Source organism: Stegostoma tigrinum, chromosome 22 (genome assembly GCF_030684315.1).
Source record: "Stegostoma tigrinum isolate sSteTig4 chromosome 22, sSteTig4.hap1, whole genome shotgun sequence".
In the NCBI taxonomy this organism is placed as follows: Eukaryota; Metazoa; Chordata; class Chondrichthyes; order Orectolobiformes; family Stegostomatidae; genus Stegostoma; species Stegostoma tigrinum.
The window spans coordinates 10,424,677-10,442,954 of NC_081375.1; the positions used below are offsets into that span (position 1 = coordinate 10,424,677).

At 39.6% G+C, this 18,278-nt stretch overlaps 1 protein-coding gene across 13 annotated transcripts in view; it reads left to right on the forward strand.

The window, feature by feature from the left end:
- The window catches only part of bptf (bromodomain PHD finger transcription factor), a 153,068-nt gene that overhangs the window by 84,603 nt on the left and 50,187 nt on the right, over positions 1 to 18,278 (forward strand). For 10 of the 13 annotated variants that reach the window (XM_059653625.1, XM_059653630.1, XM_059653626.1 and 7 more), the window contains 6 exons: positions 6,122 to 6,246; positions 8,924 to 9,052; positions 10,439 to 10,589; positions 13,026 to 13,149; positions 14,410 to 14,665; positions 15,486 to 15,650. In XM_059653625.1, coding sequence (XP_059509608.1) covers positions 6,122 to 6,246; positions 8,924 to 9,052; positions 10,439 to 10,589; positions 13,026 to 13,149; positions 14,410 to 14,665; positions 15,486 to 15,650 — 950 coding nt within the window. The remainder of the gene's footprint in view (positions 1 to 6,121; positions 6,247 to 8,923; positions 9,053 to 10,438; positions 10,590 to 13,025; positions 13,150 to 14,409; positions 14,666 to 15,485; positions 15,651 to 18,278) is intronic. The other 3 variants (XM_059653628.1, XM_059653635.1, XM_059653634.1) reach the window with 1 other exon arrangement.

An 18,278-nucleotide genomic window follows, 5' to 3' on the forward strand; every position in this document is an offset into this window, starting at 1 on the left:
CACCAAGATAGATAGGAAAGAAAGTTGTTGAGGGGACAAAGATCCTGGAAAACAAAGGCAGTTGGTTTAGAAACAGTTCTGAGAAGGTTCACTCAACTCATTGCTGTGATAAAGGGCTTCTCTTATCATGAAAAGTTGAACAGGTTAGGTCTATATCGAGAAACATATAATAAAGGATCTTGAAGGGATCATATAAAGTGGATATCGGGATGCCCCTCTTGTGGGGTCATGGGATACGGCTTAAGAATAAGGGGTCTCCCTTTTGAGACAGATGAGAATTCTTGCTTTCTTTCCAAGAGTTATTAAAGCGTGAAATTTTCTTCACCGAAAGGTAGTGGAGGCTGGGTCTTTAAATTGATTCAGAGTTCTCTTTGATGGGTGGTTTTCAGGTGACTGGGCTAGGGTTTGGAAGGTGGTGAAAACAGGAAAATGAATCTGAGACTGGTTAGCCATGATTTTGGTGTATGGTCAGAAAAACACCAGGGACAAATGGCCTACTCCTTTGGCTATTTTCAAATACTTGGATTCCAAATTTTAAATTCTGTGTTGAGATTATATAAACTGAGGTTGTACCTCCTTGGAAGTAGCCATTTGATGGGTAGTTCTATCACAGTTTTCAAGATATTAAGGGGAACAAATAGTTTCTCTGTGTCTATCCTGTCCCTGTTAGTTGGAGTACCCAAGACTGGAAGGCATTTTCAAAATATTGGAATGGACATGTTTGAGAATGAAATTAAGAAGAACTTCACACAAAGGCTTGTTAGAATTTGAGAATTCTTTTCAGCAAGGATGTTGAGAGAAGGAATTGGTTTTAAGTAATTGTTAATGTAACACTGAAAGTTAGATTTTTAGTGTCTGAACAGATTGATTTAAAGATTTTCTTTTTCCTCTTGTTTTTTCTTTCCTCACTAAGACCCGTTTTCTCCTGTACTTGTTTGTTACTCATACTGATCTGATATCTTCACTTGCATTAGATCTTGGTACTCATTTATTTCTGGTGTTCAACTGTGAAGGCAGATGTGTTGTTTGTTTAATGTCTCTGATAATTTTTGGTATTATTAATGCCCTACTGCAGCGTTAAGGGAACTGATTTTACCTTTACTATCCTCATTTTTATACGTGTAAAAGCTTGTACAGTCTTGTTTCAGTATTTCTTCATGGTTTATTCCAGTATTTTACTTTATCTTTTGATTTATAATCTTCAAATTTACTACTCATGGTGATAACAAAATTATTTGTAACATTAATAAAATGTCAGCAACAAAATCCTTTTGTGCTGTGCTGTGCTTAACATTTTAAATTAGCTGTGGGCAGAACACTTTCTTTGCCCCATAGTTTTCAGTTCTCAGTGGAAAGCATACTGATTGTGAATTATGGAATATTTTAAAGCCTTTGAGGAAGGCTAACAAGCCAAGTAAATGCACAATTATCAGAAACTGAGTTATGAGCAAAAGAAGAACATACGTGCTCAGAATCCTGAAAATGACTAAACAGATTGATAGTATTCTGAAGAAGCGTCACTGGATCTGAAACGTTGGCTTTGCTTTCTCTCCACAGATGCCGCCAGACCTGCTGAGTTTCTCGAGCTAGTTCTGTTTTTGTTTCAAGTTTCCATCATCAACAGTTGTTTGTTTTTTGTTTGGATGGATAGATACATTGATTGAAAAGGCATACAGGATATTCATTAAAAGGAACTGAGACACAAACATGAGAGATGTGAGAGTTGCAGTCTTTGAAGCATGAAACACTTGAGGACCGCTAAGTACCGAATACCAATGATTGCCACACTATAAGAAAGAAGCAAATCATTAGGAAGAGCGTGGAGGAGTTCCATGAAGATGTTGCCTAGACTGGAGATATTTAGTTTTGAGGGCAGATCAGATGGACTGGGGTGGCATGAATACCACATAGGGGCTGAGCAGGAATCTAAGGAAACTGTACAAAATTATTCCTATAATCGCTAAGGCTCAGGAATCCACAGATTTAGGGTAAGTGGGAAAAATTATTTGGCCAGATTTTGTTTTTTCTATTAATTTTTGTAGGATGTGGGTGTCGCTGGCTGGCTTGCATTTCTTGCCCATTCCTAATTGCCCTTGTGAAGGTGATGGTGAGCTTCCTTCTTGAACCACTGCAGTCCTTCTGCTGTGGGGTGATCCACAATGTTATTACAGAGGGAATTCCAGCATTTGACCCAGCAACAGTGAAGGAATGGCGATATATTTCCAAATCAGAATGTTGAGTGACTGGAGGAGAACTTGAAGGTGGTGGTGTTCCCACATGTCTGCTGCCCTTGTCCTTCTGGATGGAAATGTCTTGAGAATTTTCAGTGAATTTCTGCAGTGCATCTTGTCGATAGTACACACTGCTGCTACTGAGCATTGGTGATGAAGGGAATGGATGTTTGTGAATGTGGTGTCAATCAAGCGGGCTGCTTTGTCCTGGATGGTGTCAAGCTTCTTGAGTTTTGTTGGGGCTGCACTTATCCAGCAAGTGGGATGTGTTCTATCAAACTCCTGACTTGTGTCTTGTGGATGGTGGACAAGCTTTGATTAGTTAGGAGGTTAGTTACTAGCCCCAGTATTCCTGGTTTCTGGCTTGCTCTTATTGCCACTATGTTTGTGATGAGACCAGTTGAGTTTCTGGTCAATGATCACCCCAAGATGTTGATAGTGGGGGATTCAGTGATGGTTGCACCATTGAACGTCAAGGGACGATAGTTAGATTGTTTTTTTAAAATTGGTGATAGTCATAGCCTGGCCATTGTGTGGCGCGAGTGTCCCTTGCTACTTGTCAGCCCAAGCTTGGATATTGTCCAGATTTTGTTGCATTTGAACATGGACTGCTTCAGTATCTGAGGAGTCATAAATGGTGCTGAACATTGTGCAATCGTTGGCGGACATCCCCACTTCTGACCTTACGATGGAGGGAAGCTGCTGAAGTTGGTTGGGCCAAGGACGCTACCTTGAGGAACTCCAGCAGAGATGTCCTGAAGCTGAGATGATTGACCTCCAGCAACCACAACCATCTTCCTATGTGTCATGTAAGACTCCAACCATCAGAGAGTTTGTTCCCTGATCCCCGTTGATTCCAGTTTTGCTAGGGCTCCTTGATGCCATGCTTGGTTAAATGCAGCCTTGATATCAAGGGCTGTCACACTTGCCTCTCCTCTGGAATTCAGCTCTGTTGTCCATGTTTGAACCAAGGCTGTAATGAGGTCAGGAGCTGAGTGGCCCTGGTGAAACCCAAACTGGGCGTCACTGAGCAGGTGCTGCTTGATAGCACTGATGACACCTTACATCACTTTACTGATGGTAGGCTGACGGGATGGTAATTGGCTGGGTTGGATTTCCTGCTTTTCATGTACAGGACATACTTATGCAATTTTCCACATTGCTGGGTAGATGCCAGTGTTGTAACTGCACTGGAACAGCTTGGCTAGAGGAACAGCAAATTCTGGAGCACAAGTCTTCAGTCCTATTGCCAGAATGTTCTCAGGGCCCGTAGCCTTTGAACTATCCAGTGCCTCCAACAATGTCTTAATATCTTGTGGGGTGAATCAAATTGGCTGAAGACTTGAATCTGTAATGGTGGGACCACTGGAGGAGCCCGAGATGGATCATTCACTCAGCACTTCTGGCTGAAGACTGCTGCAAATGCTTCATCCTTATCACTGACGTGCTGCGCTCTTCCATCATTGTGGATGGGGATATTTGTGAAGCAGCCTCCTCCAATGAGTTGTTGTTTAATTGCCCACCGCCATTCACGACTGGATGTGGCAGGGATGCAGATCTGAGGCCTGACCTATTGGTTTGCTTAGCCCTGTCTATCACTTGTTGCATTTGCTATTTGGTGTGAAAGTAGTCCTGTTTGGTGGCTTCACCAGGTTGATACCTCACCTTCAGGAATGCCTGGTGCTGCTCCTGGCGTGCCCTCCTGCACTTTCCATTGAAACAGCTTTGATCCCCTGGCTTGATGGTAATGGTTGAGTGGGAGATATGTTAGGCCATGAGGTTACAGATTGTGCTGGAGTACAATTCTGTTCCTGATGGCCTACAGTGTCTCATGGATGTCCAGTCTTGAGTTGCTAAATCCATGTGAAGTCTGTCCCGTTTAGCATGGTGATAGTGCCACGCAAGATGATGGGAATTATTCTTAATGTGAAGGCGGGACTTAGTCTCCACAAGGACTGTGCGATGGTCACTCTTACCAATATTGTCATGGACTGATGTAACTGCAGCTGACAGATGAATAAGGATGAGGTCAGGGACGTTTTTCCCATGTCTTGGTTCCCTCACCACCTGCCGCGAACCCAGCCTAGCAGCTCTGTCCTTTAGGATCCAACCAGCTTGATCAGTAGTACTGCTGCCAAGCCACTGTTGGTGGTGGACATTGAAATCCCCATCCAGAGTATATTTTGTGCCTTTGCCATCCTCGGTGCTTCTTCTAAGTGTTGCTCAACATTGAGGAGTAGTGAGTCATCAGCCGAGGAAGGGGACAGTATGTGGTAATCAGCAGGAGCTTTCCTTACCCATGTTTAACCTGAAACCATAAGACTTCATGGGGTCTGTATTCAATGTTGAGGACTTCAAGAGCAACACCCTTTCTGACTATATACCACTGTGCTGCCACCTCTGCTGTCTCAATTTTGGCACTAACCCCCAGATGTTAGGAGAATTTTGCAGGGTCGACAGGGCTGTTTATGCCTTTGTCTTTTCCGGTGCCTCGGTTAATGCCAAGTGATCCATCCGGATTCCTTTATTTGACACTTTGTAGCGATTTGTACAACTGAGTGGCATGTTCGGCCATTTCAGAGGGCAGTTGAGAGTCACCCACATTGCTGTGGGTCTGGAGCCACATGTAGGCCAGACCAGGTAAGGGATGGCAGATTTTGGTGAACGAGATGGGTTTTTCTGACAATTGGCAATGGTTTCATGGTGATCAGTAGATTGTTAATTCCAGACTTTTTTTTTTCTAATTTTTGAATTCAAATTCCATCTGCCGTGGTGGGATTTGAATCCGGATCCCCAGAACGTTAGCTGGGTTTCCGGATTAATAGTCTAGCAATAATACCACTGGGCCATCTCCTACCCTGATAATGGTAGGGATCCGGAATTTACTGCCTGAGCGACTGATGGAAAGAAGCCTTGCAGAAATTTAAAAGTTACTTCAAGTCATAACCCACAAGTCTGTGGGTCAGCAGCTTGAAAGTGGGATTATGTTTGATGGCTACTTGACAACCACCATTGCCATGATAGGGCTAAATGGCCTCCGAGTTATTAGTTTCAATAGTTTCATGGTTTCTTTCAAAGTTCACCATGGGCTATCTCAGTCATACCTTTCATTTCACTTTTTCAATTTATCTTGAGCATTTTGAGCCTTATAGTTTTGTAATTGGCTAAGTTTCATACTGTAGTTTAGAACTTGCATGAATGTATCCCTTTCAGACTTAATGTGAAAATCTACTGTTTTTCACTTATCCGCAGAGATTTTTTTAAATTGCAAAAGCACTGTGTTCTTTTACAAGGCATGATCTTAAATAGCCTCTTCCCTGGTTGGCTCCATGACGCATAGTTCTACAGAAACAGTCACTAATATGTTCTGTGAACTTGTTCTCCATACCACTTCTGCCAACTTCATGTGTCCAGTCTATATGAAAATTAAATCCTGCACATTTGGACGTAGTGCCGGAATCAGTTGAAAGTAGACATTCCCTAAATCAATGCATTATTTTTGAGACTTGAATTAGATAAGCCCGAAGCATTTGAAATACAATTATATGGAGGCTGCTACCATTTTGGTTTTGTTTTGCCATAAGACAAATTATCTAAAGCACATAGCAAGTTTATAGTTTTAAATTTTCACTGTTTTGGTTTTCTTCATCTTTATCTGTTGTTTGGCAAAATGCTTTACAGTTTTTCTAACTTGCCTTTTGAAGGACAAAATGAGTAGGACCTTGAAATTGATAGCAGACTGGGAAAATTTATATGGTAGACCACTTTGGCATGAAGCATAAATTTGATATTAAGCATGTTATAATTTGCAACATGATCTTTAGAGTTTCCATAAAGAATGTTTTTGTTAATAATTAATGGCATGTTACACCAATATCTTTTTTGCCTAGATATCGACTGCAAACTGTGAAATCCTTAGCTGGCGTCAGCCTTATGTTGCGGTTATTATGGGCATGCTTACGATGGGATGACATGGCAGTTAAACCGCCATCAGGAGTCACCACTGCACGTACAGGTATGATAGACTCTAAAACATCTGAGACTGTGATTTAGATGTTGCATTTTGGAGACCTTTGTGTGAAGAGGATTTGCAGCTAGATGAGATTTTGTACTATGCTGTTAGATACCTCCAAATAAAAATATCCAAAGCTTTTCAGAACAAAGCAAGTTTACATTATATAGTTGCTCTTTAGTTTTTTGAAAAAAAAGTGAAAAAGTGATTTGCAATAATAAAGAGAATTTTCATTTGTATAAGTACCTTTCAGCACATCTGCAAATAAATATACAATCCCATTCATAAGTAGTGGAATCTTCATGAAAGCAGTGTATGAGCCCCAAATGTGACAAATTCCGTGGAATTCAGATTGTACAGGGTGACCTCAAGGAGAATATTAGTAGCACTTAGGCATAGGAGCAAAGTAAACCATTTGTGTCTGCCTGTCATTCTGGGAGATCAAAGTTGATCAGGTTTAACCTCCCTCAAATACTTCCATATCAGGAATCTACCTCGTGAACCTTCTCTGCCTGCTTGCAATGCTAGTATGCTTTTCCTTAGAAAAGGGGACTAAAACTGTTACAGCTGCCGTCTGACTAGTGCCTTGGGTAATTTTAGTAAAGCAACTTGCCACTGAGGTGGGCAGAATTAATTATGTTTGCCTCTTTCAAAATTTAATTTGCCTCTTAAAAAATTAATGGAACTGAAATATATCAAAAATACTGACTTTGACATCTTCAATAAATTCAAGTATAACTGCATTATATGAATTGGGATCAAAACTCTTCAAATCAAGAAGATGCCAACTTCAGTCTTGTGATTTATGAAATTTAACTTAAATGTGGACAATAATTGGGCTGTGTGACTCCTGGGAATTCCTGGCTTCTAGTCAGTAAATAGAAAGTAGTTCTAGCAGAAATTACACCTGTTAATAAATATTTTTATCCGGGTGCTGGGAGGCTTGGCCATGGGACTTCTAGAGTCCAGCGTCTTTGCAATATTCACAAGATAAATTAATACCGGAGTCATGGCCAAATGGCACAGTATTATCCATTATACCCAAGAACAAGGGAAGAAACAGGTATTGGACTTGACTTTGATGAAAATATCAGTCCCATCTATATTTAAATCCAGGCCAATTTTCAAAGAAATATAAGAACTAGAATAGGCCATTTAACTTCTCAAGCTTGCTCTGCCATGCTGACCTTAGTTGATCATCTGCCTTATGCCATATCCATTGCCAGTCCTTTGTCATTAGTAACTAGGAATCTAACAGTCTCTGTCTCAAACTTAATTAACAACTGAAATTCTTCAGGCCTCTCGGGTAGAGAATTTCATCAAGCTCCTCTCCATCTTGTTTTTCACTCTAAGAGGGCGTCCCTTAGTTCTTGACTCTGGTATCAGGGAAATACCCTTACTGTATTTAATCTGTCTGTCCCTTTAAGATTTTTTAAAGTTTCAATGAGATCAATTCTCGACAGGCCCGATCTTCTCAATCTGTTGTCACAGGACAGTTCCACCATCCCAGGAATCAGTCTAGTTAACCTTTGCTGTACTCTGTCTAAGGCAAGTATATGCTTCCTGAGATAGAGAGACTGGAACGGTACACCATACTTTAAGGTTTAGTCTAACCAGTGTTCCATACGATTGAACCAAGAGTTCTTTGCTTCTGCACTCAAATTCTTGAAATAAAACCTAACATTTGCTTTCTGAAATGTTTGCTCCACTTGCATGCTAATTTTTATTTCTTTAACCTGTCTTTCCGAAACAACCTATTCAGAGATGTCAGTACACACCTCTGGTGCAGGTAGGACTTGAACCCATATCTCTCAGTCCAAGGGTAGCGAACACTACCACTGCACCATGAGAGGGGGTCCCTCCTTGCCTGCTAATCAGCGTTATTTATGAACAAGGATACCTGGATCCCTGTGGGCATCCATGCATTCCAATGTCTCACTGTTTAAGAAATACTCTGCACCTTTGTTCCTTCTGTTAAAGTGAATAATCTCTCACTTATCCACATTGTATTCCATCCACCGTGTTCTTGCCCACTTATTCAGCCTGTTTTAAATCCCATTGAAGCCTCTCTGCATCGTTCTTTCACATTCCTCCCAAATGTTATATCACCTGCACACGCGGAAATGTTCGAATTGACTCCCTGCATTAATATTATTGACATAGATAGAGAATAGCTGAAGGCTAAGCATTGATTCTTGTAGTGCCCCATTGGTTACGGTCTTCCAACCTGAGAATGACCCAATTGTTTCTATTCTCTGCTTTGTCTGTTACCCAGTCCTTAGTACATGCTAGTGTATTACCCTCAATCCTGTGTGCTCTAATTTTATTACTTCACCTGCTTTGTGGGACTTTATCAGAAACCTTGACAAAATCCAAATACACCACTTCAACTGATTTTCTACCTCATTAATCCAGTGACAGCTTCAAAAGCCTCTGTCTTGTCAAACATTCGTTCCCTTTCATGTTTTCTCTGTCCACTTGACTTGGTAAGCTTTCGTATTGTTGTAATAACCAGCTAATTACACAAAAACATTTATATAGACAATGTATTTTGGATGCATTTGTGTTTTTTTAACCACTTAAAATTCTTAATTCTTGCTAGCTTAATAAATGCAGATCTGACAGTGTATAGACAGTGATAAAAATAAAGGATAAATTCATCTTTGTTATAACTTCGCAGAAACTACAGAAACTGATATCACTACTACTGAAATTATTAAGCGAAGAGATGTTGGTCCATATGGAATCCGGTCAGAATACTGCATTCGAAAGATTATCTGTCCTATTGGTGTCCCTGAAACTCCTAAAGGTATAGCTCTTCTCAAAAACATACAGCATATTCAGTGTGATCAGAGATAATGGGAACTACAGATGCTGGAGAATCCAAGATAACAAAGTGTGTGGCTGGATGAACACAAGCCAAGCAGCATCTTCGGAGCACAAAAGTTGATGTTTTGGGCCTAGACCCTTCATCAGAAAAGTTTTTCTGATGAAGGGTCTAGGCCCGAAACGTCAACTTTTGTGCCCCTAAGACGCTGCTTGGCCTGCTGTGTTCATCCAGCCCCACACTTTGTTATCCAGCATATTCAGTGTGTCACTGTTTTGCCAGTTCTCTACTAATCTTCCTGCAGAAACCAGTTCTCATTCCTTTAAAGTATGTTTTTCTTAGACTTAGACTTATAGTTTGGATTAAGACTTTCCCTTAAATCTGATATTAAAGTCAATCGTCATATTGTCATTGTCTGCAAGATGTTCTTTCGCCCTCAATGTGCTAACCAATTCTGATTTGTTAATTATCACTAAACTTAACATAGCCTGTTTCAAGAAATATATTACCTCAAACGCTTTTTTGTTTCTTCCAGCTTGTGAAAACTAAAGTTCCTGATTGTAACCAATGCTTTCTGACCGCAATTTTTTCTGTATACTTCACAATACCCAAGTATGACTTTGAGGTTTTCTTTTCCGTATCGTCCCATTGCTTCTATGCCCTTTTGAAGTCCCATCTTTCTGGCCCTGTTTCTGTATATTTTATCAAAATTATTTTACCTCCTGTCCAGGTTTTCTTACCCTTTCTAAAGCTTTGACTATTGGCATCCAATCATACGGAGCTTGTATTTGGATCTGTGTAATACAGCTACATCAGGCACATTGAGCTGCTTTTCTGCTTCAATCACAAGTTTTTTTTCTTAGAGTATGTACATTTCTGCAGAGACCAGACTAACTGTCTCCTACCTATAAATTAATATTGTTTTTCGTGTTATCATACTGGGTAGATTTTCCGTCCTTTTAAATTGCTCCCCGCAACCCTTTTTCCTCTCTTGTAAAATGGCCAGTTTTACCTTCCATTGTGAATTTCTAAAGTAATCAGGTTACTGAGGGTGTACAGCAATTTGGTCTAGCTTAAGTGCTAAGTTGCAAGAATCAAATTTTTGAATCATAACCTTGATTGAAATCTTAACTGTTGTAGTCTCTCTTTATTGCATTTTAAAGGGTCTTAGCTGGGCCACTAGATGAAATTGTCTTTTTCAGTTTGTTTACTTTGGGCCAAGTCAATCTTGCCCCAAGGGACAAGTTGCATGCAATAAAAGAGCGTCTGTGTCAGCTAGAAATCATGAATTGTTTTGATTAAATAGAAGTTGTAAATTGGTTAACTGTTCAATTTTTTTTATCCTTTCTTTTGCTTTCCATTTTAAAGAAACTCCAACACCACAGAGGAAAGGTCTTCGATCTAGTGCGTTACGGCCAAAGAAGATTGAGGCCCCAAAGCAGACTGGTCCTGTAATAATTGAGACCTGGGTTCCAGAGGAAGAGCTGGATTTATGGGAAATTCGCAGTTTTGCAGAGAGGTAGAACAGATTTGGCCCATATCCATTTTTTTATTCAGTGCACAATATCAAATAATTTTAGCTTTTAACAGATCTCCATTAGTCAATAGTTTATTTTCATTATCTTCAAAATGATTAAATTTCATGTGTCGTGAGCCGAGCAGAGATGTTATTATTAATTGGTGTAGAAACTAGGAGTATGCCATTCAGCCAGCCCTGCCATTCCATATGATCATGGCTGCTCCTCCACCTCAGTTCCATAATTCCCACTTTCTTTTGATATATCTTAATGACTTTAACATCTAAAAATATTTCTTGAATATATGTAGTGTCTTGATCTTCACAGCCATATGTGGCTTACTACCCTTTGAGCGAAGAAACATTTTTCTTTATCTAAGAACTAAATGACCAACGCTGCATCCTGCAACTGTGACCCCTTGCTCCACCTTCCCACCCAGGAGCATCCTCCCTGCATTTGGTCTGTCCAGCCATGTTGGCATTTTGTATATTTAAAATTGATCTGCATTCACCCCTTGAAACTATGGTTTGATTGACTCACTGATTTCCCTTCACTGGACAGTTCTGCCATCTCTGGTTTCAACCTAATTAATTTACATTGCACTTTCTTCAGATTTGCTTGTATGTCTGTTTAATTGGTAGAAGGTGAATTTATGAAGTTAAAAGCTTCACATTTGAGACCTGCATAATGTCTCAGAGCTTCTAGACTGATGCTTCATGTGCTGCAATAAATAACGGTGCAAAATGTAAAACTGGACCAGAAATTTTAAGTGCAAAATGATTTTATAATTACTATGCCTATTCAAAGCTGTTTCAATTCCTTGCGTACTGGTTTCTTGGGAGCAAAAAGCAAAAGGTTGTAGGATATTTTAAAAGTTATCACTTGTATGCCAACTAATTTCTAATACTTAGAGATTGATGGTGGGTTGAAAATTCAGATGTGTAAAACAAAAATATTTGGGAGATGTAGGAAAAATATCAACATGTACAGAATTTGTAAATACTTGAAATTAAGCTGGCTTGATTTAATATCAGTCCCCCTAATATACATTGCTGAGGACATTTCTAGAAGATCTTTGGCATGTCAATCTAACTTATTAAAATGTATCAGACTAATGGCTCTGTAAAGTGATATTGTCTTGAATTACTGGACATGCTCTGACTTGAATAACAGGTGAAATTAACGTTTCCATGAAGACTTTTTCAGATATGTTTTCATTTGCACTGTTCTATTTGAGTCATTGTGGTTTTGGGGAAAATAATTCAGCAGTTAGCTTTTAGGTTGATTGTAAACAAATGGTGCAAAAAATGGGAATGGAAAAGTGCGCATATCTTCCATCTTTCAGAATAAGGGGCCACACATTTCAGAGAGAGATGAGGTCTTTCTACTCTCATAAGTTTGAGAATCTGTGGAAAGTCATTACCTTAAGAGGGCAGTTCTCTGCATATCTTACCTTTCAAAATAACCACCTAATTACTTTTGAATGCCTTGATTGAATTGTCTCCACCACACACACTCTAAGGCAATTCATTCCCAACTGTAACTTAGTCATTACGTGAAAAGTGGACTTGAGGCCATTCATAATTTGTTTTGGGAAATTGGGTAGCAAAATGAGGGTAGAGTTTAAACTAAGTCCAAGTTGATGGGATGGAACCCCTTGCACCTCTGTCTTCTGGTTGTAAAGTTTCCTTATGAATTGACTTTGGACAGAATGAATCCTGTTTCTAATAGGCCCTATTCCATACAAATTAGTGGTGGCAGTCTGGCTGTGAGATAGTTGCTTCAGAGGTGGGGGTGATCTTTACTCCGTGTTTGGCTTGTTTTACTTGATTTGGAAGTGGCTAATGATGGAGACACTCGGTGAGTGTTTGAATTAGCAAAAACTCTATTTAGCGGTGCCAATTTTGCTCAATTACATTTTTAAAAATGCAACTGCTTCAGTTTGGCTGGATTCAAATGCCTGAGGAGGGAGGATCATTATTGTGATGAACTCCCTGCCACAAAATGGGTAAGTTGAGTGATGGCATGAATATGGTGTCAAGAGCTCATCTCTGGGTGAAATGACACCAATGTTGTGAACCATTTCATGCAGCCTCAAATGCTTGTTGATGAAATGGCTGCTGTCTATGTCCAGAGTAGGGAGTTTTGATCATCATAAACAATAATTAAAATATTGGCCCTGTGGAGCTGGTGTGAAAGAGGAGTTTTAGGCCTGAGACTAACCATGATCATATTGAGTGGAAGACTAGTTTGAGGGCTGGATGTTAATCCTGAATCTATTTCTTGTGAACTTGCACCCAATCTTTCCAATATTTAGTTGGAGGAATTTTTCATGCTTGCATTATTAGAATGTAGAAGCATAACATTAGCTGATTCTTTGCACTAAGTCATCATCACTCTTGAAGAATCATGTGGTCATGTATTTCCTTGTTTTTCAGGGTGGAAAAGGAGAAGGCACAAGCTGCTGAGCAGCAAGCAAAGGTTAGTGAGCAGAAGAAATCCGAAGAGTTCAAGGCCCAACTGGAGGCCCAGCTTAAGCAGCAGCGCTTGGCTGCTCAACAGGTGGGAAGGCATGAAGTTTCCTCATCCCACCTGTCAGTAAAGTGCATTGAATTTAATTTTTATTTTTAAAAGTATTCATTGTTCTTACATTGTAGGTTGATGAAGGAAAGATGTATTTTGATGTATTAACATGTTTATTTTGTAAATATTTGAGCTCATTAATCCTGAGAGTGTAGTTTCAGTACATTTGCATCCTTTGACATGGAGTTGCAAGAAAAGCATGAAGTGCTGCCAGTGACCCTTTGTAGTTTCATATCTCCTGTCAAGGTTGTTGGGAGGAAGATGTCATAAATGAATCAGCTGCAGAAAACTTGATCACCACTGTTATGACCCTGATTTAATTCCATTCTTGGGTGACTGTCTGTATGGAATTTGCACATTCTCCCTGTGTCTGCATGGGTTTCCTCTGGGTGCTCAGGTTTCCTCCCGCAGTCCAAAGATGTGCAAGTTAGGTGGATTAGCTGTACTAAATTGCTTTGTGTGTCCAGGGATGTGCAGACGAGGTGGATTAGTCATGGGAAGTGCAGGGTTACTGGTTAGAGAAGGGGGTAGGTTTGGATGAGATGTTCTTTGAAGGATCAGTACAGATACAATGGATCAAATGACCTACTTCCACACTGTAGGGATTCTACTCTGTGAAACCTTCTGCCCAAAAGATCTTATCTGTGTCAGATCAGTAGACCACCAATTTCTAGGTTACTAAATGCTATTTTGTGGAAGATCTTTCCATCCAGAGAGTTCTGTGGTGATGCTGAAATAGTTTAATGCTTTTCTACAAGTATTACTTTGGCTTGAAGTACTCCCATTCTATTGTGTGTTTTAAAAATTCTGACCCTCCCTCCCCGACTCATCATGAACTTGATCATTAATCCAGTGGCTTGTTATGCTTTTCATGTACCAATAATGTTGAAATATTATTATTCAATTCTAACATGATCACGGCAGTGTTTCTGAAATAATGTTGCAAATTCTTAATTATGTAAAATTATTATTTTAAGCATAGTTGTTTGGTTATCGTAAGCGTTAAGACTTTGCATATTAATGTTTTACAATTCTTATGTGTGAAGAGTAATTAATTTACACATGTGGAGTGAGAGAAGAGTGAATGAGAGCATTGTATGTCTCATTGGTTAACCTTTTCTGAGAATACATTCAAAGACTGGAATATTGCTATGCATTCTTTTTGATTTATATGTTGTGAAAATATGTGCAATGGTGCTGTGTGGAAAACCTTTTGTAAATTTTATTGTGCCTTAACAGAAACGTCTTGAGCAGCAGAAGCTATCTTCCACTCCAAATTCCTCTTCCACTGTGTCAACAACCAACAGCACAGCTACCACTATTGCCACCCCCCAGAAGTTAGTGGTAGGTTCCTTGACAGGACAGGTCTCCCCAGGAACAAAGGTGGTATTTACTACCTCAAAAGTGGGTTCACCAACTACAGTAACATTCCAGCCTAACAAGAATTTTCAACAGAGTTTTGCTACCTGGATCAAGCAGGGCCAGAGTGGGTCAGGTATGTATCTCTGTGGATACAGCCAATGCATTCATACTTGAGAAGAAATAATAAATGAGCATGATCATGTGTAGTTGTATGCAGTGTTCCTAACCTCAGCAGTGACGTTAAGCAGAGATCTCCCCAAAGGTGGGAAGAAAATAAGTTCTTTCTTTCAGTGTGACACATTTTTATTTTCTTCATCCCAATGATTTCACTGGGAGCACAGGCTAAAGTTACACTTGTAAGGCTTCAGTGTTTATGTTTTAATTTTGCTTATTGTTGGATTAGGATGCATCACTAATCCAATATTGCCTGCTTTCATAGGTTTATACTTATTGTCAGAAGTTGTCCTTTTGTCTCACGGAATATCTTGCAATGTACTTGTTCTGCTGTCATTAATGATGCAGTGTATTACTGTAGCAAACTCAGTTTGACACAACTAACCTGGCATGATGTTGAGAGCCATAAATATTTCCCTTGGAAATAAATAAATCTTGAAAATATTCTACTTAAACCCCAACTTCTTGAAAGATTACGTATTTCATGTTTTGAATTGCTTGGTCTGTATATTAAAATAGCTAATCAACCAAAACATGCCTTTTGTTCACTCATGGTTAAGTTATTCTCATGTAAACACATTCTTATAGTAAATAACTTGCCTGTGCTCAGTTTTAATTTAAGTACGCTTTGAATTAATATCAGCTGAGTGTTGATTTAGTACTGTGAAAGTTGAGCAACTGACTTTGCTCATTTGAGATTTGTTCAAGTATCAGTCTCGGATGTCACCAAATGATGCAAGTCTAAATGCTGTTTATATCTCTTGTCCATTTCCTTCTAGTTACCAGCACGGTTTCCACCACAGGTTCAACCGTTGCCACCACAGGTCAGACGTTCCAGATAACAGGCAGTCCAGTAAGCATGACAGGCAAGGTGATAACTGCTAAGCTTCCACTCACTGCGAACAGCAAAATCCTGACTGTCAATGTGCCAACAACTCAAGGAGGTAGGGTGGAGAGTATTATTCCATAGTGCATGTTTTAAACCAGAGATCATCTGGAATGTGACTAGAGCTCCAATATTTTTAACATGTCTGTAGCATTTTTGTGTTTTCCATTTTTCTCCTCATTTAAAATTTGTACATTAAGCTTTGAATCTGTGGAAAAAGGTGCTGGCACTTCATGACTTAAGGCAGCAACAATGGGCTGAATGGGATGGTGTGATCTGTAGTGACAACTGTGGTTAACTTGGAATCTTATTAAGAAAATGGAAGAGCAAGTGCAAGATTACTGATTATCAGATTACTGGCATGTGAGCAGAGCTCTGCTTGAGTATTTTGTTTGCATATAGTGCAAGCTTCCCTTGTAAGCAAGTAAGGCATAGCTCTCATTCAGGCTGGTATAAATTCAACTGCATTTTTATGTGCAAACTGATTTCTGTAGAGTGGTGTACCTTTTCAGAAGGAACAAAGTTGACTGTTACACCGTAACACACTTGTGTTCAATATCCATATTTCAGTTGGTGTGCTGAATGTTAACATTGTTTGTTCTAATGTGGAAGCTCAAAAGGTTGAGGGCTTGCTTGAGAAGTTTGCGTTTTCTCCATGACAGTTAGATGCCCCATCAAATGAATGAACTGGAAAGGATTTGATTCCTCTCCCGGGCAGCCCAGTAAGTGGTGCTTGTGCCTCATGCGTGTTCTGTCTGTTACGAAGACAAAATGCTAAAGAAACTCAGCAGGTTTGACCTTATTTGTAAAGAGAGAAACAGAGTCAACATTTTGAATACAGGAACATAGTATTAGGAGTGGGCCATTCAGCCCCTTGAGGCTATTCCACCATTCAATGAGATCACAGCTGATATGTAGCCTAACTCATTTAGCTCATATTCCTTAATATCTTTTCTTAGCAAAGAATTTATGTATCTCATATTTAAAATAAAATAATTGATCCAACATCCACTGCCATTTGCAGAAGAGAGTTCTTAATCTCGAATATGCTTTGTGTGTAGAATTGTTTCCTAATTTCTCTCCTCAGCAGGCTGCCCTAATATTTAGATTATGCCCCTTAGTTCTAGAATCCCTAACCAGTTAAAGTAGTTTATCTTTATCTGCCCTGACTTTTCCTGTTAATATTTTGAAGCCTTCATTCAGATCATCTCTTAACCTGCTAAATTCTGGAGAAAATAGGTTAATTTACATGATCTCATGTCATTAACTTAACCCTGAAGTCCAGGTATCATTCTTGTAGACCAGTGTTGTACACTTTCCAAGTATAATTCTTCTGACGGTGATGTGCCCGATCAGCTTTCAATACTCCAGGATTATGTATAGCTGCAGCATAACATCTGCATCCAGTATTTTATATAAAAAGGCCAGCATTCCATTAGCTTCTTTGATTATTTTCTGCAGCTGTTCTTGGCACTTTTAAAAAGCTGTGCACCTGAATTCCAGGTCTCTTTGGACATCCATTGTATTTAACTTCATGCCATCTAGAAAGTATCCTGATCTATCCTTTTTCAGTCCAAAATGGATAATCTTACATTTGCTCGCAATAAAAATCTATCTGCCACAGTTTCATCTATTCGCCATAAGAAATTTGCATATATGACTTTCCATATCATTATCCAAGTCATTAGTAAATAATATGAATAATTTGAAGCACTGACACACTTCTTTGTGGGATCTCACTGGTCTCATCCTGCTAATTTGAGTACTATCCATTATGCCTACCTTCTATTGCCTGCCACTCAATCAGTTTCCAGCCATGTCGATAATTTGCAGAAAATTCCATGGGCTTCTACCTTTGTTAACAGTCTCTTGCATGGGACTTAAATGCTTTCTGAAACGCCACATAAATGGCATCCATAGACATTTCCCTGTCCACTACTTTAGTCACCTCTTCAAAAACTTAAGTTAAGTTTGTCAAGCATGATCTACCTGTCATTGCCTCTCCCTGAAAATGGTTGAGGTGTCCAGTTATCCATTGCTGATTGCAACCTTGGCATCAGTTTCCCCAGCACAGATGTTAGGCTAAGTGATCTTAGTAGAACAGATGGTGATGGTGCCCAGAGCAAAAGATAAGGGAGTGCAAATCCATGCACTTCTTTTATTTGCTAACAGTTGCTTCGCGGAATTTATTGAATGCCTTCCTGAAATCTGTATCAATAACGTTCATCAATATTGTATTCTCAAATGCTTCGCTTTCATACCCTGTCCTTGCCTTTTGATTATCATCCATTTGTTGAAATGCTTTGTCAATCTGTCCCTCATAACAGACTCTAGCAATTTGCCACGTAGAGTTATCAGTTAAGTTGTTGACAGCAGTCACTTGTTATCAAGTACAGATGTCCACCTAGGAATTTCCATGTCCCTAGATGTGATTTCTGTGGTTGCTTATGCGGTTGATCAGCATGGTGGTAGAGCTGCATTTCCGATCACACGTTAGGTGTTTCTGGATGGTGAATGTCGATCCTTGGCCTCAAAGTCTCTGGCATTCTTTTCTCTGGTTCCTTTCCCATACTACTACTTGCTGACAGGTTTTAGTAGTAGGTTTACGTCATCCATGTGCTTAAGTTTCTGCAATATCTACTGAAGCGACTTCTGTATTTTGCTAGCTTATGACTTTGTGCCTTTG